Here is a 23,194-nt window from a genome sequence, read left to right on the forward strand (position 1 = left end):
GGATCCCGGCTCACTGCAAACTCTGCCTCCCGGGTTTACGCCATTCTCCTGCCTCAGCCTCCCGAGTAGCTGGGACTACAGGCGCCCGCCACCTCGCCCGGCTAGTTTTTTTTGTATTTTTTTTAGTACAGACGGGATTTCACCGTGTTCACCAGGATGGTCTCGATCACCTGACCTCGTGATCCGCCCGTCTCGGCCTCCCAAAGTGCTGGGATTACAGGCTTGAGCCACCGCGCACGGCCTATTTTATTTATTTATTTTATTTTATCTATTCTATTCTATTCTATTTTATTTTTTTGAGACAGGGTCTTAGTCTGTCACCCAGGCTGGAGTGCAGTGGCACAATCATTGCTCACTGCAACCTCTGCCTCCCGGGCTCAAGTGATCCTACCACCTCAGCCTTCCAAGTGGCTGGGACTATAGGCACGCGCCACTACGCCCTTACTAATTTTTGTATCTTTCGTAGAGACGGGGTTTTTCCTTGTTGCCCAGGCTCATCTCCAACTCCTGTGCTCAAGCGATCCGCCCCAACTCGCTCTCCCAAAGAGCTGGGAGTACAGGAGTAGGCCACCGCTCCTGGCCAAAAACGCTTCTTTAAGGAAACCTGATACTCCCTGCGTGTCATCCCAGCCTGGTCCAGCCAATTATACTAGAAACAACACCCTACTGCGAGGTCCCCAGAGACAGAGTTCGATTTTTTTTTTTTTTCTTTAAATACCCAGCTCCACCCCTTCCTGTTAGGCTTTCGCGTGTCGCAGCTGTGCACGCTGATTGGTCCTCTGCTGGCCAATCACCACTGCACTTCATGACGGCGGTAGTTTTCAAAATCCGAACTGGGGCTGGTGGAGGGGCGCAGGAGCCAGGTTGAGAGGAACTCGAGTCGCTATAGTAAGGAGCTCCGTTCATTTCCCTGGCCTTTCCTGGTCTAGGGGTGCGTCCATGGTCTTTGCTGTCTGTCCTCAATCTCAGTGTGAGGTAGGCGCCTTTGGGCAAGTACTGCTGGCTCCAGTGTCCGGCTCTGTCGCCTTCCAGTGGGTCCTTGGGCGTCACTCCAGCCCCTTGCTGAATTCTGTTGCTGGGATGCGCAGCGTTCCTGCAAGGAAACTTTTCAATCTCCTGTCGATCAGCAGCCTGTGGAGTGAGCCCTGCACAAGGTTGGGCAGGGGGAGTGTTTGTTAAGGAGTGAGATGGCAAAGCAAACAAGGCTGGGTCCCAGCTTTTAGATGGAGAAATTAGTACACATGCCTGAATCAGAGTACTTTTACAAAACGTCTTTTCACAAGTGAAAGTGTGCAGGATTAATTTCATCTACAAGTGTAGAGGAATCAGACATATTTAAGTCATAGAATGCTCCTTGCAGGATGTCTTTTGAGCTACAGGTTGAAGGACATGAAGGGAGGATGGACACGTGTCCTCACTCTATTGTTAACCCTTTATCTTCACTGGCTCTTTTCTGTTCCCACCTGCAACCCCCTTCAGCTTTGGCTTTCTCACCACCCTCTGCTACGGCCCACTTAGAATCATAGAAGATCAGAGGTAGAAGGGACCCTAGAACAGCAGCGCTTAAATCTTAACGTGCATAGAAATCACCTGGGGACACTGTTAATTTGCAGATTTTTATTTGATAGGTCTAGTTTGGGCCCTGAGGTTTTAAATTGCTAACAAATTTCCAGGTGATGCTAATGTTGCTTGTCCATTGACCACATTGAATAGCGAGGAGGCTCTAGTTCCACTGCTTCGTTTTACTGGGTGGGAAAACTAGGGCCCAGAGAGGGTAAGGGACTTGCCTCTTTGCCACTTGCCACTTGCCTCAGTGTCACCCAGACAACTAAGAGCAGGGCCAGAACTAGACCTTAGGCATCCTTCCCAGCCCAGTGCTGCTTTATTGACACAGTGCTGTGTTCTCTCCCCAGAGCCTTGCTGTCTGTAACCTGTCTTTATATAAAAATTGAAGTTGATACTACTTCCCGTAGACTGTTTTGATCAGCTTAGCCCTGCTGCCCCTGTGTTGGTTTCAGCACCAGCCCTGGGAGGTCCAATGGAGTCTGCAACACTTGCCAGTGTGTATATAGGGGACATGGAAAGTCTGAAAAGGGGAAAGGATTCTAATTTTCTTGTCCAAGGCTCAGGGTTCTGTAGGTGGCAGAAGTTGAGAGTGTTCTGCAGAGAGGATCTTTTTGATGATGTCAGTCCCTTCTCCCCTTCCCCCTGGGAAAATTAGTTTACCCAAGTCAGTGCGTCTTTTCCTCAATGCAAATGATTAGTGTTCAGGATAATAAATGGGGTATATGACCATCATTTAAGTAACCTTATTTTCTTTGAGGTTTAGTTAACCTGTATGTTATCAGTTGAGAGTTTTCTAGCCTGTGGACTCCATATTTCTTTTTCCTTTTAAAAGGTAAAGGTTTCAGAGTGTGAGTCTTTGGTTGTCCATTAAAAAAAAAAATTATGAGGTGTAAATAATAGTAGTGGAGTAAGTGATTTTCACACAGTGCAGTTAAGGGTGGGTGCACCCAATTTAACTTTATTGCTGCTTGGCTGAGGTTTGAGGAATGAGATGGAATATAGGTTTGGATTTGATAGAAGAGGGGAGTAAGACAGCATTTATTAAATGCCTGCCATGTGTCAGGTTTCGTACATGTAAATTTGCATTTGAGCCACACAAGTCCTCTGCAAGTAAGTGGTGTTATAGCTGTTTTGAAAATGAGGAAACTGAGGCTCAGAAATGCTAACTTGTTTGGCTTAGAAGTCCAGTTATTCAGACTCCAAGACCTGTGCTCATTCTACCTCCTCACACTATGGCCTTTCACTGTTTTGGAATGTTTTTGAGTGTGATCAAAGAGACTTCATGGTATTTTAAGAAATTGCCCTGGAAAAAGCTGGGCAGTCTATGCCCCTTAATAGTTTGTCCTGGGTAGTAAGTTACTTAATTCATCTGAGACTGTAAAATAGAATTGTACCTGCCTTGCTTAGCCTCATGGTTTTGTTGTGAGAATCAACTGAGGTAATATATGTGAATGCATATACTTATACCGGCTTTTCCTCACCTACAAAATGTTTCATCCTTCTCCATCCAAAGCGAAACCCAAGTCAGCCTTTCCCCTTTCTTAAACTTTCCCCTCAAGCTGCAGAATTTTCTGTTTCCTTTTCTTACCAACCTGCCCCAGCCTAGCTTTTCAGCCTCATTCTAACCCCTCCCCAACATGTTATTTATGCTCCCTACTCCAGACAGCTAGGACATCCCTGAACTCTATATGTTCATGCCTTTGCCTGGTCTCAGGCTTTCTTTGCCTGGAAACCTCCCAGTCAACTTGGGAACCTGTTTGTCATTTTAAGTCCTGATCACACGTTACTTCCTTTGTGAAGCCTTCCTCCAGCCCCTGTCCCCAACAAGATTACTGACTTTCCATTATGTTTCTATAGCACTTAGTTTGTGCTACTATAATAAAGTGCCATGGACTAGGTGGCATTTAGTTCTCACAGTTCTGGAGACTGGGAAATCCAAGATCAAGTTCTTATGTCAAGTGATTTTTTAGTAAGTTAGTTTATTTTGCTATAATCTCATCTTTTGAATTTTTTGTTCCTTCCAGGTGTCTGGAACTGGATTACAGTTTCTTCTGATGAACGCCGTCTTTGAATGCTGCCTGGCTTATCGCAAATACATGTGTGTGCAGTTATTGTTTTCTCTGTAGGGTCATAATTGCTTTGTCAGGACCCCATGCCTTTTAAAGAACATTAGCTCTACCAGCTTGCCTCCATACTATATGAGCTGTCATGTTCTTCATTGTTTTCAATGCAAAACTCCTATGTAATTTGTTCCCAGTGCTGCTAGACCTAAACTAGGGGCTAGACAACATCCCAGCGTTCACAGAGGATGGTAGGCACAGTGCTCGGATTTTTACATAAAGTATCTCATTTCATTTGAACAACACCCTGCAGAGGTAGGTATACTTATCTCCATTTTACAGTTGAGGTAACTGAAGTCCAGAGATTTTAAGTCAGTCACTTGCCTGAGGTTAATTGTGATAAAACCAAGATTGTAATCCAGATCTGCCCAACATCAAAGTCTGTTTTCTCCTAGGGATGCTATAGATAGACTGGGTTTTCTCAAGAATTTTCAGAGAATTTATGGTGTTTTTGGTGAATGGTGTTTCTGGTGAATGGTGTTAAAGAGCCTCTTTCTGATTGCAGCCCTGCCTTGGACAAGACACAGCTGAATCTGTAAGAGATGCTACTGCCACTACCACCCCAGAGCTCCAAACCTGAGCCTACGAAATCTCAGTCCAGCAAAATTGTGCCCAGTCATCATGACCAGTCTGAAAAGGTTAGAGCAAACTGTCTTCCCTGACAATATCTTTGGTAGTCTCTTCCTGTATTGGCTCAGTACCTATCCTCACCTGTGAGTCTTTTCAAATATGTCTGGTTTAACCTGATAAAATGGGGAGGGGTGGCAGCCCTTGTAGTTGGAGAATGCCAGCAAATTAGAACTTTGGACTCTTCTTTCCCATAAATACAGGGCTCGAATGAAGGCCACCCTCCATAACCCTCAAAACTGAACAACACTCAGTCCTCATTAATGATCATGTCTGTATCCTTACTTTCTCTGAGAAGCTCCAAGCACCTTGCTGAAAGACTGGTACATTCTGGGGAGAGTGTGAAGATTATATCAGCACATTTATTATTATGCTTTTTATAGCTATTAAATTTGAAGAATGGGTATATTTTGACTCTGCTGTTTTGACTTTATTGATAGTTTGATGTTGTTCTAACCTTAGGATATTCTGTGTTCATCATCATACATATTTTAATCAGAATTATACTAGCACTGATGAATTGGCATCAGGAGAGTATTTCCTGGAGCAAAACATCATTAGGTGAATTTAATTTCCTTGATTCGTTTTCTCTGAGCACTGATAAACTTTTTCTAATCTTGTTTATTTTACTAAAATGATTTTCATGGAGGTGCCAAATTTTTTCCTATGTAAATTTTTCAAGAAAGATTTGATATATTGATCTGATTTTTGCTGACATCAAATTTTCAGATTAGTGTTCTGCCATTGTAACTTTCTTTTAGTGGCAATTATTTTTCCAAAACCAACTTTCTTGGAGTACATTTTGCAAATCTAAGTTTTATTGAGTTCAGTTTCAGCTGTAATTTTATTTTGGGTCAATTATTTCTACCAGTAATATTAAATAGGAGTTGGATAACAGTTTATTTCTTAGCTAATTTCTGAGAAAATAATGTTTCATTTTTGGCTAATTTCTAGTAGGATTATTTATCATCAACTAGATGAAAGTCTAATAGCTTACTTATGTCTTGGCTTAATCAATTAGAAAATGGAAGTAATTTTTCTCAGCTTTTTTTGTTTTGTTTTGAGATGGAGTCTCACTCAGTCGCCCAGGCTGGAGTGCAGTGGCACGATCTCGGCTCACTGCAACTGCCACCTCCCGGGTTTAAGCAATTCCCTGCCTCAGTGTCCTGAGTAGCTGGGATTATAGGTGCCTGCCACCATGCCTGGCTTATTTTTGTATTTTTAGTAGAGATGGGGTTTCACCATCTTGGCCAGGCTGGTCTTGAACTCCTGACCTCATGATCCACCCTCCTTGGCCTCCCAAAGTGCTAGGATTGGGATTACAGGCCTGAGCCACTGTGCCTGGCCCTCAGCTCGTATTTTTTTGTTTTTGTTTTTGTTTTTGAGTTGGAGTCTTGCTCTGTCACTAGGCTGGAGTGCAGTGACACGGTCTCAGCTCACTGCAACCTCTGCCTCCTGGGTTCAAGCAATTCTCCTGCCTCAGCCTCCCAAGTAGCTGGGACTACAGGCATGCGCCACCACGCCCAGCTGATTTTTGTATTTTTAGTAGAGACGGGGTTTCCCCATGTTGGCCAGAATGGCCTCAATCTCTTGACCTCATATTCCACCTGCCTCAGCCTCCCAAAGTGCTGGGATTACAGGTGTGAGCCATCGCATCCAGCCTCAGCTCTTTTAAGATTGCTCTCTGTGCTGGATTGGTTTATTGTGTCATGAATCCAATTCTGATAACTCACTGTGCCATGTATTAACTGTTAATGGTACAGCTGGAGAACAGAGCAAATGGTCTGATCCCAGTGTCCTGCTTCACATTACAACAACTCTCTGATATAAGTAGGGAAGGTTTGTTCTCAGAATTTCATAAGGGCAGTCTGAGACTTAGGAGATTTTTTACCGCATAAAGCTCTTAGAGGGTAGAAGACTCCTATAGTGTGATTTGACCTAACCTCTAACCCTATAGAGATGGTCTTACTCATTTGGGAATGGGTTAAGGCAAGCACAGATACAGAATATGTGGAAAGAAAGCCCCTTCTGCTTCAAAATATTCATCCCCCTTACCTTCCCCAGCCCCTCCTTTATGTATACTAATAATCAGAGATTAATCTGGATTACTAAACTTTTTTTCTTAATATAAAATTTTCCTTTGAGGTTTACAATCATATCAGACTTCATTATTTTAAATACTATTTCTGCCCATTTACAGTTCATACAAACTTTTAAAAAACATGTATTGTCTTATTTAATCTTCAAGGACTGTAAGGCAAGTTATCCAGTTTTACCGATAAGAAAATTGAGGCTCAGAGATTAAGTGACTGGTCCAAGGTCAACAGTTAGTAAAGAACTGATCCTGGAGCAGTATATAGATGGGTGTGCTATTATCCTTACTGGTAATGCCTTTTAAAATGTGTCCCCAACCCCTGGGCCATGGACCAGTACTAGTCTGTGGCCTGCTAGGAACCCAACCATACAGCAGGAGGTGAGCAGTGAGTGAGCAAAGCTTCATCTGTATTTCTAGCCATTCCCCATCGCTCATATTACTTCCTGAGCTCCACCTCCTGTCATATCAGCAGTGGCATTAGATTCTCATAGAAGCATGAACCCTATTGTGAACTGCGCATGCGAGGGATCAAGGTTGTGTGTTCCTTATGAGAATCTAGTGCCTTATGATCTGTCACTGTCTCCCATTCCCCCCAGATGGGACTATCTAGTTGCAGGAAAACAAGCTCAGGGCTCCCACTGATTCTACATTATGGCGAGTTGTATAATTATTTCATTATATATTACAATGTAATAATAAATATGCACCATAAATGTAATGTGCTTGAATCATCCCAAAACCAGCCCACCCCAGTGTCTGTGGAAAATTTGTCTTCCATGAAACCGGTCCCTGGTGCCAAAAAGGTTGGGGACTGCTGTTTTAAAAGCTACTTAACATAAGAGACACGTAGATATTTGTTAAATTATTAACATGATCTACCTGAAAGCATCTATATTAAAGGAATGACTAGGAATGGTAGGGGTGGTAGTGGCCCACCTTGGATAGGATAACCATAAGTATGAGAGAAGTAAGAGGAAAAATGAGCTTTACTGAGCTACATTTTGCTCATTTTGTGAGTTACACTGAAGGTCATCTTGCCTCCTCATAGACTTACCCATTATCAATGTCTACCACCTTTAGGGACTTAATAAACAGCACTGAGTGCCAGAATTTCCTTTTGTTACAGTTTATTGGGGGTTATTATATGCATCCCCAGTTACTTTGAGATTCTGGAGTTCCCCTGAGCCCTAAAGAGTCCCTGAAGAGACTATTCACAATTGGATATACTCATTTACCTCTTGTACTTTTTTAGACAGGGGAGAATTGCCAAACAAAGATATCTCCATCTTCACTTCAGGAGTCTCCATCTTCACTTCAGGGAGCACTCAAAAAGAGATCAGCTTTTGAAGATCTCACTAATGTGAGTATGCTAGTCCAATCCTTTGCTATGGTTTTGCATAAGGCTTAGTAGACACCCTCTTTCTTGAGGGACCTTTCCACTTTACCAGACCCTCTCGGGAATGTCGACAGCAAATTTTATTTGGGATCAATGACCCAGTTTCAGAAACTGCAGGGTCTCTGCTCCTGGCACATACCATCTGGAGCAATTGGTGGAGTTCTCGGGAAGCAGTAGACAGTGATTATCAGATATGAAATTGCAGATAACTATGAGATATATGGAATTGCATTTAGATGAAGTCCAGAGGTGACTGCCCAGGCCCTCGAGGTAAGTATTTTGGTGGAATCATTGTAGTCTAGTGTAGTGTTTATCAATTCACACAGGACAATTTTTCTGTTGTGCAGGTCTGATCTCAACTAGCATCCCTGGTCCTCGGGCATTAAATTCCACCAGCAGCCCAGTCATAGTGATAATCAAAAATGCCTCCAGATATACAGAACTGTTGAGAACCACAGTTCCATGATCCAGTCTTTAACTATAAGGATCTAGAAATTCAATTTTGGCTAGAATTCTTTCAAGTAACCTCCCTTCTGGTGTTACTAAGGTGCCAGTAAAAATCAGAATTAATAGAATGTTGTTAAATGAATATAGAATCAAGCCAAAGGCAATCTTTGTCTTAAAAAATAATAATAACTGATATACCTACTGGGTGCTTACCATATGTCAGGCACTATGCTAAGCATGTTATCCTGTATCAGCTCACTTAATCCTCATGTAATCCTATGAGGTAGATACTATAATCTCTTCTTGATAGATGAGGACTTCACCAATGTTGGTTTTGAAGTCTATGTTATCTAGGCTATAGATAATCCTGGTGAACTATTCTTGCCCTGCATTATATAGTGTACTTATGTAGCTACCAGAATACTTATATCTACTAAACAGTGTTTTACTCCCTTGGGCATAATTGGATAGGCATTGGCAAAGTTCTTTCCTTTAGATCCCTGCCCTTTAGATTCTGTATGACCACCTTTCTGCAAATACAGTCTCTTCCCTATACAGATTACAACATAGTTTTTTTAAGTTATAGCTTTCTGCATAATTTCAGACCTACTATCAATTGGTAGAAAGAGCCCCTTCCCACACACACACACTTGTAAGGTTAGATTCATCTCCTGACTTATTTAACCATGGATGCAGAATTTGGCTGAAATAAGGTAGCCATAAATCAGGAGCAGATGCAGCCTATCTTAGTGTAACTTCCCTTGGTCCCTCCAAGTCCCTGATGGGAGTACAGTGACAATATGCAAGGAAAGTGTCTTAGTCCATATGGGCAATTATCACAAAACACCTTAGACTGGGTAACTTATAAACAACAAAAAGTTATTGCTCACAGTTCTGGAGGCCGAAAAGTCCAAGATCAAGGTGCTGGCAGATTTGCTATCTGGTGACGGCCCATTCCTCATGGATGACATCTTTTGCCTGTGCCCTCACATGGTGGAAGAGGCAAACAAGCTTCCTCGGGCCTCTTTTATAAGGGCACTAATCCCATTCACAAGGGCTGTGCTCTCAAGACTTAATCACCTCTCAAAAGGCCTGTCTCTTAATAGCATCACATTGGAGATTAGGTTTCAACATAATGAATTTCAAAGGGACCCAAATATTCAGATCACAGCAGTAAAGTATCACAGCATATGAGAAACTTTCTTGTGACATCTGAGTCCCTTTTTTCATGAGTTTATCTTACCATTCAGAAAGAACAGACATACATGAACTGTATCAATAATAGGAAATCCATGCAGATATCTAGGACCCTCCTGATTCTCCAACTGAATTGAGCATCCGTTTGGCCATATTTCCATGGGATTAGGGGGCAGGGGAGCAAGGCATCATTAGCAGAGTTTCTGCCTCTAGCTCTCTAGCTGCTCAGAAGGCCCATTTCCCTTTTGCACTCAAGTTCTGAAGATTTACCTTGGTTACCTTGAATGGTCTTTGGTGCCTTCCAGAGACAGTTCCATCATTACAATGTACCTAAGCCATTCCTAAGGTTGGGCATTACTGCAGATATCCGAACTCATCTATTTGACAGTTGAGGGCTCCTTTCGCTCTGGGTTTTGGAGGTTCCCTATAGGATAATTTGCTTCTTAACAGTCAGTATTATTAGGTCTCCATGTCTTCATCCCTGTGTTCTTCTCAACATTTACCACAGTGAGATCCTGGCCTGCCAAAAATAGTTAATCTGTTTTAATTAGTTAATCTGCTGTGAATTTTTCTTTTCCTCTCCCTTATCATTTCTAGCATGGGAAGGACTTGTGATATTTAAGAGTTGGTGCTAAGCCAGTAGACAGGGAGATAGGGCCTATATCCATGTTTGCCTAAATGGTTTTGTGTAAGTAGGACTTTCGTTTATTTATATATGTTATTTTATTTTATTTTATATTTTAATTTAATTTAATTTTATTTTAGAGATCAAGTCTTCCTCTGTTGTCCAAGCTGGCGTGAACACGGCTCAATGCAGCCTTAGCCTCCTAAATAGCTGGGACTACAGGTGCTCATCACCATGCCCAGCTAATTTGTGTATTCTTTCTGTAGAGATGGGATTTTGCCATATTGCCCAGGCTGGTCTTGAACTCCTGGGCTCAAGCAATCCTCCTGCCTCAACCTCCCAAAGTGCTGCGATTATAGGCGTGAGCCACCACACCCAACCTTCACTTCTATTTTCCTATTTTATGGTGAAAGAATTATGGGGAAGTACAAGTAAAGGTCCCCTTGAGCTTAAACTTGAAAATATCAGTGCTTTGTACCTGCATGTATGGCAAGTAGAGAGTTTCATCTTGGGAGTTATGATCTCCACCTCTTTCTTGCCATGAACGCACTTCTTTTCCCATTCTGAATCTTGATTACACATATAAGGAGTTTGCAAAACTTTAGGTGAAGTTGAAATGGCGACTGTGGCAAGCTCTTTGAAAAGCAGAGGTAGATGACTTGAGGTCCTAAGAAAGAATTTCCTATTGGACTGTAGTTGTTTATTATGATCTGATGATACAAAGACATACTTTTTTTCTACATTTCATTTGGAAATAACTTCAAATTTATGAAATGTTGCAAAAATAAAAATTGTACAAAGAACACCAGTATACCCTTTACTAGAGTACTTATTGTTGACATTTTGTCCCACGTGCTTTCTCATTTGCTTGTATATATCGTGGTCCCTTTACCCCTAAGTACAGTGTGTATTTCCTAAGAATAGGGAAATTGTCTTATATAACCACAATACACTTATCAATTTTCTAAATTTGCATTGATATAGCAGTTTTGTGTAATTAATCATCCATATTCCAGTTTTGTCAGCTGACCTTATAACAACCTTTATAGCGTGTTTTCCCCTCCAGTAAAGATCCAGGCTAGGATCATGTATTGTATTTACTTGTCTTTTACTTGTCTTTTTAGCCTCTTAATCTGGAACATTTCCATAGCTTTTTTTTTTTTTTTTTTAATGACGTTGCCATTTTTGAGGATACAGTCCCACCCAACTCCCCACTTTGTAAAATAGAAAAATCCTCATTTTGTTTTTGTCTAATGTTTGCTTGTGACTAGATTGATACATTCTTGGCTAGGATACTGTGTAGGTGATGTTCTTGCTATCCTTCTCAAAGTATCATATCTGGAGGCACAGGATGTCTGTCTTTCATTGATAATGTTAATTTTGATCACCTGGTCAAGATGTTGCCTGATTTTTGTACCGTATCGTTATCATTTATCTTTTTCTCTTGCAGTAAGGAATCTGTAGGACATACTCTACAAGCATGAGCCTTCTCTTCTCCACTGTTTATTATCAGTATGGACTCATGAATTCATATTTTTCCAGTGGTTTACTATTCATTATTGTACTTTATTTTGGTGTTCAAATTGCCCCATCTTTGGCCAGTTAGGAGTGCCTTCAATCTGACTACCGTGTCCTTGTGACATGCTCTCATAATTTTTTGAGCATTTTATTTCCAGCTTAAAAAGATGGCCCAAATTCATCTTATGCCTCCTTTGTCCAACCCCTGGAGTCAATCATTTCTCCAGAGTTCTGGTTCCCTTTAGTAGGGAGTGATATTAGATACCAAGATCTTGATGCTAGATGTGCTATTAGGGTGTCTGCTTTTTCTGCCCAGTCTGCAGACAGAGATAGGAAATATCTGTATTTTTATATACACAAATGTGTACTTATACATATGTCTATATTTGTGTATATATTTATATACACAAATATATATGTATAACTGGTTCAGTCTTAGGGTGTATGTGTCCAGGAATTTATTCCTTTCTTCTAGATTTTCTAGTTTATGTGCATAGAGGTGTTTATAGTATTCTCTGATGGTTGGTTGTATTTCTGTGGGGTCAGTGGTGATATCTCCCTTATTTCTGACTTTGTCTATTTTATTCTTCTCTCTTTTCTCATTAGTCTAGATAACAGTCTATCTGTTTTATTAATTTTTTTCAAAAAGCCAGCTCCTGGATTCATTGATTTTTTTGAAGGGTTTTTTGTGTCTCTCTTTCCTTCACTTCCACTTGAATTTTGATTACTTCTTGTCTTTTGCTAGCTTTGGGGTTTGTTTGCTCTTGGTTCTCTAGTTCTTTTAGTCGTGATGTTAGGTTGTTTATTTGAGATCTTTCTAGCTTTTTGATGTGGGCATTTAGTATTTGTACACACATATACCTATTTAGGAAATCATGAATTCATGCAGCTTCAATTTCAAGACATAAAATTCTTTCTTGGGTTCACTAATCCTTATTTGTATGTTCTATAATGAGAACCCTGGCTCCTAAAAACATCAACACATTTACTTAATACTGTAATACAGCTAAAAGAGTTTCAGAATGGCTTCATCCAAACCACTGTAATAAACAAACCTACTAAAAAGAGTTCCAGATTTATTAGCAATATCTACACCCCCCTGCAGAGCTATCCTAACTGAGGATGTATACTTTGAAGGTGGCAGTCAAACACTATTTATAAGTGACTTGGATTGGTTATTTCTGATCTTTTCTTCTGCTTTCTAAAAAGAAAGGAAAAATCATTTAACATAGTTATGGTACTTATTTGAAATATAATTAGGTTCATTTGTGTCATTTAATTTTTTAATTTAAAAAATTTTTTTGAGACAAGGTCTTGCTCTGTTGCCCAATCTGGAGTACAGTAGCATGATCGAAGCTCACTGCAGTTTCAACCTCCCAGACTCAAGCAGTCTTCTTACCTTATTCCCCACAAGTGGCTGGGACCATAGGCATGTGCCCCCACACCGAGCTATATTTTTTTAATTATTATTTTGTGGTGACAGGGTCTCCCTATGTTGCCCAGGTTGGTCTTGAACTACCAGGCTCAAGTGATCCTCCCACCGTGGCCTCTCAAAATGCTGGGGCTACAGGCAAGAGCCACCATGACTAGCCTGTTTGTTTCATTTTAAAGACATAACTTTAAGTGTATTTTTACTGACATTATTACAGTCCCATGATCTTTCCTACTGTTAAAAGTGTTAGTCAGGATTAGAGTCTGTGTGGAACTCCCCAAAGCCATGCGTTAAATAAATGCCACTTAGTGAGATGGGATAGATATATCACAGGTAGTATTGTGTTAGAGGTATATCCTGAAGAGGCACACCCAGACAGCAAAGTCAATCATACTGCCTTTTTTCCCCTATGAAAATCTTACGAGGTCAAAGTGGAGTATAATGTTAACACAGCATCTTTTCAGTTGTGGGCCAGCTAGTAGGCCTGGCATAGAGCACAGAACTACATCCTGTATCTCTTGGAAACACGTAGGGCTGCTAGTTAACCAACACATACCAGTACTGCTGCACTGGTTGTTTGATGCTAGCTTCCACTGTGATTGATTGGCCCAGTGCCATACTGGTTGTGAGATGTTTGGATTATCACTCCTGGGAACACCCAACCAACTTATGTGGATCAGGACTTTCCTATGAGAGCCACCTATTAGGTAATTTGTGGTTTTCTTCATTTTCCTGCCTCCTCCTTCCCCTGTCCCGCACCCATTTTTTTTTTTTTTTTTTTTTTTTTTGCAGGCTTCTCAATGTCAACCTGTCCAGCCCAAGAAAGAAGCCAATAAAGGGTTTGTAAAAGATGTTTCTAAGAAGATAAACAGGAGCACACGTGCTCTTGGATTGGCCAAAAAGAATAAGCGGAATCTAAAATGGTGAGTGAGAGGGGACTCAGATGGCATGATTTTAGATGGTAGAGTATGTGACATCCTTTTGTCCCCATTGAGAACATATTTAGCAAGCCACAATGATGACTACCACATTAACCCTGGGTGCTGAGGTGGGCTCAGCTGTGGTTGCTGAAGAGTTATAGGCCTCTTCTGTCTTTCCTCTTTCATTATGTGTGTGCATAATGAAAGAGCTGTTGTCATTGGAAAATTTGCCAAAAGACCTTGTGCTCATCTTTTCCTGTCTTCTAGTAATTCAGTACCTGTTTGAGCTAGTCTGTGCTTTATAGTGTGGAGACAACTTAACTTTTCAGGGATTCTCAGCAGCTGACTGGTAGCTTGCCAGTCTGCTTATTCCATTAGAAGCTTTAGGGGAGGTTTGTACCTTGTTACTGGAGATAAATTACTATCTCCCTAGAGCAAAAACATGTGTTTTTCAGCTGTTACAGGTACCGTTCACAGGTTCTACAAGTACAGATGCACATTCCCATTTAGGACTGAAAAAAGAATTTACCTCTAGGAAGACTTTTATTGAAAGATGACTTAGATAGTGGAATGAGACCTTTCTATATCCCCTCCTCATTCCAGTGAGAATTATTCTTCAGGGACTGACTAATCTACATCTGAATAGATTAGATAGATGCCTATTACCGGGCTAAAGTCAATTATACTGCCTTTTTTCCCCTCTGAAAATCTTATGAGGTCAAGGTGGAGTGATGTTAACACAACATCTTTTCAGTTATTTGCTAGCCAGAAGGCCTGGCATACAGCACAGAACTACATCCTGTGTCTCTTGGAAACATGTAGGGCTGCCATTTAGCCAACACATACCAGTACTATTGTACTGGTTGTTTGATGCTAGCTTCCACTGTGATTGGTTGGCGCAGTGCCATACTGGTTGTGAGATGTTTGGATTATCACTCCTGGGAACACCAAAGGGTAAGCTAAAAAGACTGAGTAACTCTAGAAAATAACATGCACAGTCCACAGGATATTTTGCTAATTACCCAGCAGAAAGAAGATTAGCATTTAGCCTTACTTGGTTTCCTGCTAAAATGGAATTCTGGAGTTTGCATGCATATTTTGACCTTAATTCTCTGCATTATTTTGAGTTTCTTTTATCATTCTGACTTTAGCAGGGTAATCCTCACAAATGCCGTAAACATTCTTCTCTTCACTCAGGGTTCAGTGGAAAGGACTCTAATAATAGTAGGAAAACTAGTAATAGCTGCCATTTATTGAGAGCTCACTGTAATCACACAAGTATAATCATTAAGTCTTTTTTTTTTAGTAACAGCTTTATTGAGATATAATTTGCATACCATACAGTTCACCCATTTAAAGTATACAATTCAATGGTATTTAGTATATTCACAGTTATACAGCCATCACAATCAATTTTTGGACATTTTCATTAACTCCAAAGAAACCCTGTACCTTTGGTTATCATCTCTCAATACCCCCAACCTGCCCAGCTTTGGGCAACCGCTGATCTACTTTCTGTCTCTATATAGATTTCCCTTTTCTGGATGTTTCATATAAATGGAATTAGACAATGTGTGGTCTTTTGTGTCTAGCTTCTTTCACTTAGCATGCTTTTGAGGTTATCCATGTCATAGCAGGTTATTAGTACTTCATTTCTTTTTATTGCCAAGTAATATTTCATTGCATATATACAACACATTTGGTTTACCCATCCATCAGTTGATAGATATTTGTATTGGTTCTACCTTTTGATTATTGTAAATAGTGCTGCTATGAACATTTGTGTATACCTTTTTGTTTCAACACTTGTTTTCAATTCTTTTATGTATATACTTAGGAGTATGGTTGCTGGGTCATATGGTAATTCTGTGTTCCATGCATTGAGGAACTGCCAAGCTGTATTCCATAGTGGCTACCCCATTTTACATTTCCTCCAGTAGTGTATTTACTCAAGGAAATGTAAAATGGTATAACCGCTGTGCAATGGTGGCAGTGTTTTGTTTTTGTTTTTCCTTGAGACAGAGTCTCACTCGTGTCACCCAGGCTGGAGTGCAATGGCATGATCTCAGCTCACTGCAAACTCTGCCTACCAGGTTCAAGCAATTCTCGTACCTCAGCCTCCCAAGTAGCTGGGATTACAGGCACCCACCACCACACCTGGCTAATATTTGTATTTTTAGTAGAGATGGGGTTTCACCATGTTGGCCAGGCTGGTCTCAAACTCCTGATCTGAGGTGATCCACCTGCCTCGGCCTCCCAGAGTGCTGGGATTACAGGAGTGAGCCACCATGCCCAGCTGGCAGTGTTTTTTTTTTTTTTTTTTTTTTAAATATGTATATGGCCATCGTGGTGGGTGTGAAGTGGTATCTCATTGTGGTTTTTAGGTTTGCATTTCTCTGACTAATGATGTTGAGCATCTTTTATGTGCTTATTGGCTATTTGATACTTCTTTGGAGGAATGTCTGTTTGGATCCTTTGCCCAGTTTTTATGCTTTTATTTCTTAATTTTTTAAATTTTATTTTTAATTGACATATAATAATTGTAAATAGTTATTGGTGTTTGTATTGTTGAGTTGTAAGAGTTCTTTATATATTTTAGATACAAGTCCCTGATCAGATATGTGTTGCAAATATTTTCATCCATTTTTTGCGTTATCTTTTTCACTTTGTTGATGATGTCCTTTGAAGTACACAAATTTTTAATTCTGAAGAAGTCTAATTTATTTTTTCTTTTGTTTATGATTTTGATGTCATACCTAAGAAACCACTGCCAAATCCCAGGTTAAGAAAATTTATACCTGTTTACTTCTAAGAGTTTTAAAGTTTTAGCTCTTAACTTAGGGTTTTGATCTATTTTCAGTTAATTTTTGTTGGTGGTGTGTATTAGGAGCCTTAACTTCATTGTTTTGAGTGTGGATATCCAGTTTTTCCAGCACTATTTGTTGAGAAAACTAACCTTTCTTAATTGTCTTGGCTCCCTTGTGGGAAATCAATTGACCATAAATGTGTTTATATATGGACTCTTAATTTTATTTCATCAATCTATATGCCTCTCATTAACTATCATTATGCCAGTACCATATTGTCTTGATTATTGCAGCTTCATGTTGTGTTTTGAAATTGGGAAGTGTATTTTGGGAGGCCGAGGAGGGCGGATCACGAGGTCAGATCGAGACTATCCTGGCTAACACGGTGAAACCCCGTCTCTACTAAAAAATACAAAAAAATTAGCCGGGCATGGTGGCGGGCGCCTGTAGTCCCAGCTACTCGGGAGGCTGAGGCAGGAGAATGGAGTGAACCCGGGAGTCAGAGCTTGCAGTGAGCCAAGACTGCACCACTGCACTCCAGCCTGGGTGACAGAGCGAGACTCCGTCTCAAAAAAAAAAAAAAGAAATTGGGAAGTGTGACTCCTCCAAACTTTGTTCTTGTTTTTCAAGATTGTTTTGACTATTTTGGGCTCATTGCAATTCTATATAAATTTTAGAATCAGCTTGTCAATTTCTACAAACAAGCTAGCTGGGATTCTTGCACAAATTGCCTTGGATCTGTGGATCAACTTGGGAAGTATTGATATTTTTTTTTTCTTATTTATTTATTTATTTATTTATTTATTTATTTTTGAGACAGAGTCTTGCTCTGCTGCCCGGGCTGGAGTGCAGTGGTGCAATCTTGGCTCACTGTAACCTCCACCTCCCAGGTTCGCGCGATTCTCATGCCTCAGCCTGCCCAAGTAGCTGGGATTACAGGTGTGCGGCCACCACACCTGGCTTTTTTTTTTTTTTTTTTGTATTTTTGTAGAGACAGGTTTCACTATGTTGGGCAGGATGGTCTCAAACTCCTGACCTGAAGTGATCTGCCCACCTCAACTTCCCAAAGTGCTGGGATTACAGGCATGAGCTACTGTGCCCAGCCTGACATCTTAACAATATTAAGTTTTCTAATTCGTGAATATGGATATCTATCTATTTAGATATTTAGTTTTTTCAATGGTTTTTACAGTTTCCAGAGTATAGGTTTTATGTTTATTTTGTTAAATTTATTTCTAAGCATTTTCTTCTTGACATTATTGTAAATGGAATTGTTTACTTAATTTCATTTTCAGATTATTCATTGCAAGTATATAGAAACACATTTGGTTTTTGTATATTGATTTTATGTCCTGGAATCTTGATGAAGATGTTCATTCTAATAGTTTCTGTGTGTATTCCTTAGGATTTTCTCTATATAAGATCATGTCATCTGTGAATACAGATAGTTTTACTTTTCCAAACTGGATGCCTTTTATTTAGTTTTCTTGCCTACTTTCCCTGGCTACAACCTCTAGTACAATGTTGAATAGAAGTATCAAGAGTTGGACATTCTTGTTTTCTCCCTGATCTTAGCGGGAAAGTATCAGTCTTTCACCATCAAGTACGATGTTAGCTTTGGGTTTTTTGTAGATGCCCTTTATCAGGTTGAGGAACCTCCCTTCTATTCCTTGTTTGTTAAGTGCTTTTTATCATGAAAGAGGGTTAGATTTTGTCAAATGATTTTCCTGGATCTTTTGAGATGATCATGTAGTTTTTGTTTTCTATTCCATTAATATGATGTAGTATACAAATTGAGTTTTGGGTGTTAAATTAATCTTGCATTCCTGGGATAAATCCCACTTGGTTGTGGTGTATAATCCTTTTATATGTTGCTGGATTTGGTTTGCAGTATTTGGCTGAGGATTTTTGTATTTATATTCATAAGAGGTATCGGTCTGTAGTTTTCTAGTGGTGTTTGTCTGTTTTTGGTATCAGAGTAATACCGACCTCATAGAATGAGTTAGAAACTTCCCACTTTTTGTATTTCTTGGAAGAGTTCATGAAGAACTGGTATTAATTGTTTAAATGCTTGGATAGAATTGAAGCCATTTGGGCCTGGACTTTACTTTGTGAGTAGTTTTTGATTATTGATTTGATATCTTGTTATAGGTCTATTCAGATTTTCTGTTTTCTTCTTGAGTCAGTTTTGGTAGTTTGTGTCTTCCTAGGAATTTGTCCATTCATCTCAGTGATCTAATTTATTGACATTCAGTTGTTTATAACGTTCCTTTAAGTGTTTTTGAGCATATTAATTTGTTGAATCTTCACAATAAGCCTACGAAGGAGACAGTATGATCCCCATTTTATAGGTGGAAAAAACTGAAGCACAGAGAGTTAACTTGCCCAAGGTCACCCAGTCAGTAAGTGGAGGAGCCAGGATTTGGATCCAGGCAGTCTAGCTCCAGAATACATGTTCTTACCATAGCTAGACTATCTAAAGATCTTCTCTAAAAGTTATCAGGAGGGACCTGGACTCTATCTGGTGAAACAGAACCTTCTGAAGCACTTTTTTTCCTTAACAAATCAGTTGGTTTTCATTCTGTTCTTAGATTTGTACAACTATCACCACTATCTAATTTTAGAACTTTTTCAACACCCCCCGTCCACTAAATCCATACCTATTAGGAGTTCCTTTCCCTTCCCAATCCCCCTTTTTACTCCTACCACTGTCCCAACTTCAGGAAACCACTAGTCTACTTTCTGCTATGGATATGGATATACCTCTATGGATATGTCCATTCTGCATATTTCATATTGAACTAAGTCATATCATATCTGGTCTTTTGAAGATATTTACTCCTGCTGAGACTGGTGATTATATCTGCCTGAAATTCTCTCTCTTCTTATTCTGATCTTTAGTCTTCCTGTGATTTGGTTTCACTAGATTCATCACTCTAATTGAATATACAATCCTATTCAAAACAAAGCTTTGCATCTGACACATGTGACAAGTTTCTATTTTGAGCTTCTTATTACCTCCATTGGGAAAGCATCTCCTTAATAGCCCAGAGTGAGGGGAATGTAGTTAGATACTACCAATGTTAATTATCAGCCCACCTCTCTCATTAGCCTTCAAACAATGTTAATTTCAACCTGAAGTTTACCAGATGCGTTGGGTTGATAGACAAAGACAAATGCAGCTAGTGAAGGAGACTGATGTATGAACAGGTAACTCATACAATGTGATAAGTATTATAATAAAAGCCTTTGTATGTAAGGTAATGAAGCATATATAAGAAAGCGTAACATGAATTTCAATGGAAAAATTACAGAAAAGTGTAGGGATCTAGGCCATAGAAACTATACAGTGTACTACTTAAGTTGATTCACCACGGTACCTATTGATTTTGTCCCTCTAATCTGTCTTATGGGGTTGAAACCTCTTCCCCTTTCATACCTTTAGTAAATATAGCAACAAAAGGAAATGGTAGGTGAGGATTCTAGGAACTACATTTTTCTTACCCAGACATTGTTTCCTTCACAGGCATAAGCTGGAAGTCACACCAGTAGTAGCCTCTACTACCGTGGTACCAAACATTATGGAGAAACCACTCATTCCAGACATATCCAACACCTCCAAAACACCCAACACTGAGGAGGCATCTCTCTTCAGAAAGCCATTAGTTTTAAAAGAGGAACCCACTACTGAGGATAAAACCCTTATCAATAAGTCATTATCTTTAAAGAAGTGCTCAAATCATGGGGAGTTGTCCCTATTGGAAAAGCCACAGCCCCTGCAGGAGGAGAGTGGCAGTGATGATGAGTTTGTTATAGAGCCAATGACTTTTAAGAAGACACATAAAACTGAGGAGGCAGCCATCACCAAGAAGACATTATCCTTAAAGAAGAAGATGTGTGCAAGTCAGGGGAAGCAGTCCTGCCAGGAAGAGTTGTTGGCTTTGCAGGATGTCAATACTGAAGAGGATTTCTTCCTTATGGAGTCAATGAGTTTTAAGAAGAAGTCTAAAACTGAGGAGTCAATCCCAATCCATAAGCTATCATCTTTAAAGAAGAAATGTACCATTTATGGGAAGATGTGCCACTTTAAGAAGCCACCAGTATTGCAGACAACCATCTCCGGAGCGATGTCCTCCATTAAGAAGCCATTGTCCTTTAAGAAGAAGCCTACCACTGAGAAGGCGACCCTTTTCCAAGAGCTATCTGTATTTCAAGAGAAGCACACCACTGAGCATGAGATATCCATCTTGAAGAAATCATTGACCTTGCAGAAGACCAACTTTAAAGAGGATTCCCTTGTTAAGGAGCCATTAGCCTTTAAGAAGAAGCCTAGCACTGAGGAGGCAATCATGATGCCATTAATATTAAAGGAGCAGCGCATGACTGAGACGAAGAGGTCCTGCCTGAAGCCATTAATATTGCAGGCGATCACCTCTGGAGAGAAGTCGCTCATTACAGAGCCATTGATATACCCCTGAGGCAGGACAGCAGTATCAGGCCTATTATTTTAACTCTTTTCTGCACAAAATATATCTCAATTCCAATCAAACTCCTAGAAATATTTTTAAGATATAAACTGATTCTAAAATTTAGATAGAACCACAGTCACTCACTTAGAAATGTTAAATGCAATGGAAATAATTGGATCCCAGGGTGGCAGAGGCCACGTTGAGGCACTCAACCATCAAAGGCAAGGTGGATATAGTTACTATAATGGACAGCAGAGGCAAAGCAGCAATCAGAATAGTCTGATTCATGTTGAGTTCTGGCTTTGGCTAATTAATCACAGTGTTCCTAGAAGTGAAATTGATAGGAAACCTACTACATGCTTACTTAATTTATATGAGCAGAAAACTTTCAGGCTGAATGGACAAAAGACTAATTTGAATTATAAAAATAGAGAATCATGGCCCGTCAATCAATTTCCAGACTTGAACCAGTTTACAGACCCACAAACCCTTGAATGAAAGAGAGGCTGGTTTTCCTTGAGGAAGAACCTCACTATACTACCAACAATTTATGGAGTTAATCTCCCATCCTTCCCTAAGGAGACCTCTGGCCTTTTACCAGGATAGCTGTGCACTGGGGAAAAGGGAATGATCAGAACTTTCAGGGACTACTGGACACTGGCTCTGAGCTGACATTGATTTCAGAGGACCCAAAACATCATTATGGTCCTCCAGTTAAAGCAGGGGCTTATGGAGATAAGGTAATTAATGAAGTTATAGCTCTGGTGTGACTTACGGTGGGCCCAGGGGGTCCCCAGACTCATCCGTGGTCATTTTCCCAGTGCCAGAATGCACAATTGGCATAGACATACTTAGCAGCTCCCAGAATCCCTACATTGGCTCCCTGACTGGTAGGGTGAGGCCTATCACAGTGGAAAAGGCCAAATGGATCTGCCTCTACCTAGAAAAATAGTAAATCAAAAAACAGTATCACATCCCCAGAGGGACTGCAGAGATTAGTGCCACCATCAAGGACTTGAAAGATGCAGGGGTGGTGATTCCCACCACATCCCTGTTCAACTTTCCTATTTGGCCTGTGCAAAAGACAGATGGATCTTGGAGAACGAGAGTGGATTACTGTAGGCTTAACCAAGTGGGGACTCCAATTGCAGCTGCTGTATCAGATGTGGTTTCATTGCTTGAGCAAATTAACACATATCATTGTACCTGGTATACAACCATGGATTCAACAAATGCCTTTTTCTCCATTCCTGTCCATAAGGCCCACCAGAAGCAATTTGCCTTCAGCTTGCAAGGTCAGCAGTATACCTTCTCTGTCCTGCCTCAGGGGTATATCAAGTCTCCAGTTTGGTGTTGTAATTTTGTTCACAGAGATCGTGATCACTTTTCTCTTCCACAAGATATCACACTGGTCTATTTTACTGATGACATTATGCGGATTGGACCCAGTGAGTGAAAAGCAGCAAGCACAGTGGACTTATTGGTGAGACATTTGCGTGCCAGGAGATGGGAAATAAATTCAGTTAAAATTCAGAGATCTTCTACATCAGCGAAATTTCCAGGGGTCCAGTGGTGTGGGGCTTATTGAGATATTCCTTCTAAGGTGAAGGATAAATTACCTTATTTGGCCCCTCCTACAACCAAGAAAGAGGCACAACACCTAGTGGACCTATTTGGATTTTGGAGGCAACACATTCTTTATTTGGGTGTGTTACTCCAGCCCATTTATCAAATGACTCAAAAGATTGTCAGTTTTGAGTGGGGTCCAGAACAGGAGAATGCTCTGCAACAGGTCCAGGCTGTTGTGCAAGCTGCTGTGCCACTTGGGCCATATGACCCAGCAGATCCAATGGTGCTTGAGGTGTCAGTGGCAGATGGGATGCTGTTCAAAGCCTTCAGCCAGCCCCCATAGGTGAATCACAGCAGAAGCCTCTAGGATTTTGGAGCAGGGCCCTGCCATCTTCTGCAGATAACT

General features: G+C 40.4%; 1 protein-coding gene across 3 annotated transcripts; it reads left to right on the forward strand.

The window, feature by feature from the left end:
• Window positions 1-570: 570 nt before the first annotated feature.
• LOC117065542 (G2/mitotic-specific cyclin-B3-like) lies at window positions 571-23,194 on the forward strand. 3 transcript variants are annotated; one of them, XM_033180431.1, is made up of 7 exons: window positions 571-1,154; window positions 3,591-3,664; window positions 3,824-3,941; window positions 4,192-4,324; window positions 7,661-7,768; window positions 13,816-13,946; window positions 20,277-23,194. In XM_033180431.1, exons 4-7 carry the CDS (start codon window positions 4,229-4,231, stop codon window positions 21,226-21,228), a joined length of 1,287 nt encoding a protein of 428 aa, XP_033036322.1. In that variant the 5' UTR covers window positions 571-1,154; window positions 3,591-3,664; window positions 3,824-3,941; window positions 4,192-4,228; the 3' UTR covers window positions 21,229-23,194. The 3 variants fall into 3 exon arrangements, with proteins under 3 accessions (XP_033036322.1, XP_033036323.1, XP_033036321.1); XM_033180432.1 differs by lacking the exon at window positions 3,824-3,941 and having other exon boundaries at window positions 13,840-13,946; XM_033180430.1 differs by lacking the exon at window positions 3,824-3,941 and having other exon boundaries at window positions 572-1,154.

Source organism: Trachypithecus francoisi, unplaced genomic scaffold, assembly GCF_009764315.1.
Source record: "Trachypithecus francoisi isolate TF-2019V2 unplaced genomic scaffold, Tfra_2.0 Lachesis_group2, whole genome shotgun sequence".
Lineage (NCBI taxonomy): Eukaryota > Metazoa > Chordata > Mammalia > Primates > Cercopithecidae > Trachypithecus > Trachypithecus francoisi.

Bases quoted from the DNA above. Each gene is read 5' to 3' on its own strand.
- LOC117065542 (XM_033180431.1), top strand. From the start codon at position 4,229: ATGCTACTGCCACTACCACCCCAGAGCTCCAAACCTGAGCCTACGAAA. The intron at 4,325-7,660 runs GTTAGAGCAAAC...GTACTTTTTTAG, and splicing joins ATCATGACCAGTCTGAAAAG to ACAGGGGAGAATTGCCAAAC. The intron at 7,769-13,815 runs GTGAGTATGCTA...TTTTTTTTGCAG, and splicing joins CTTTTGAAGATCTCACTAAT to GCTTCTCAATGTCAACCTGT.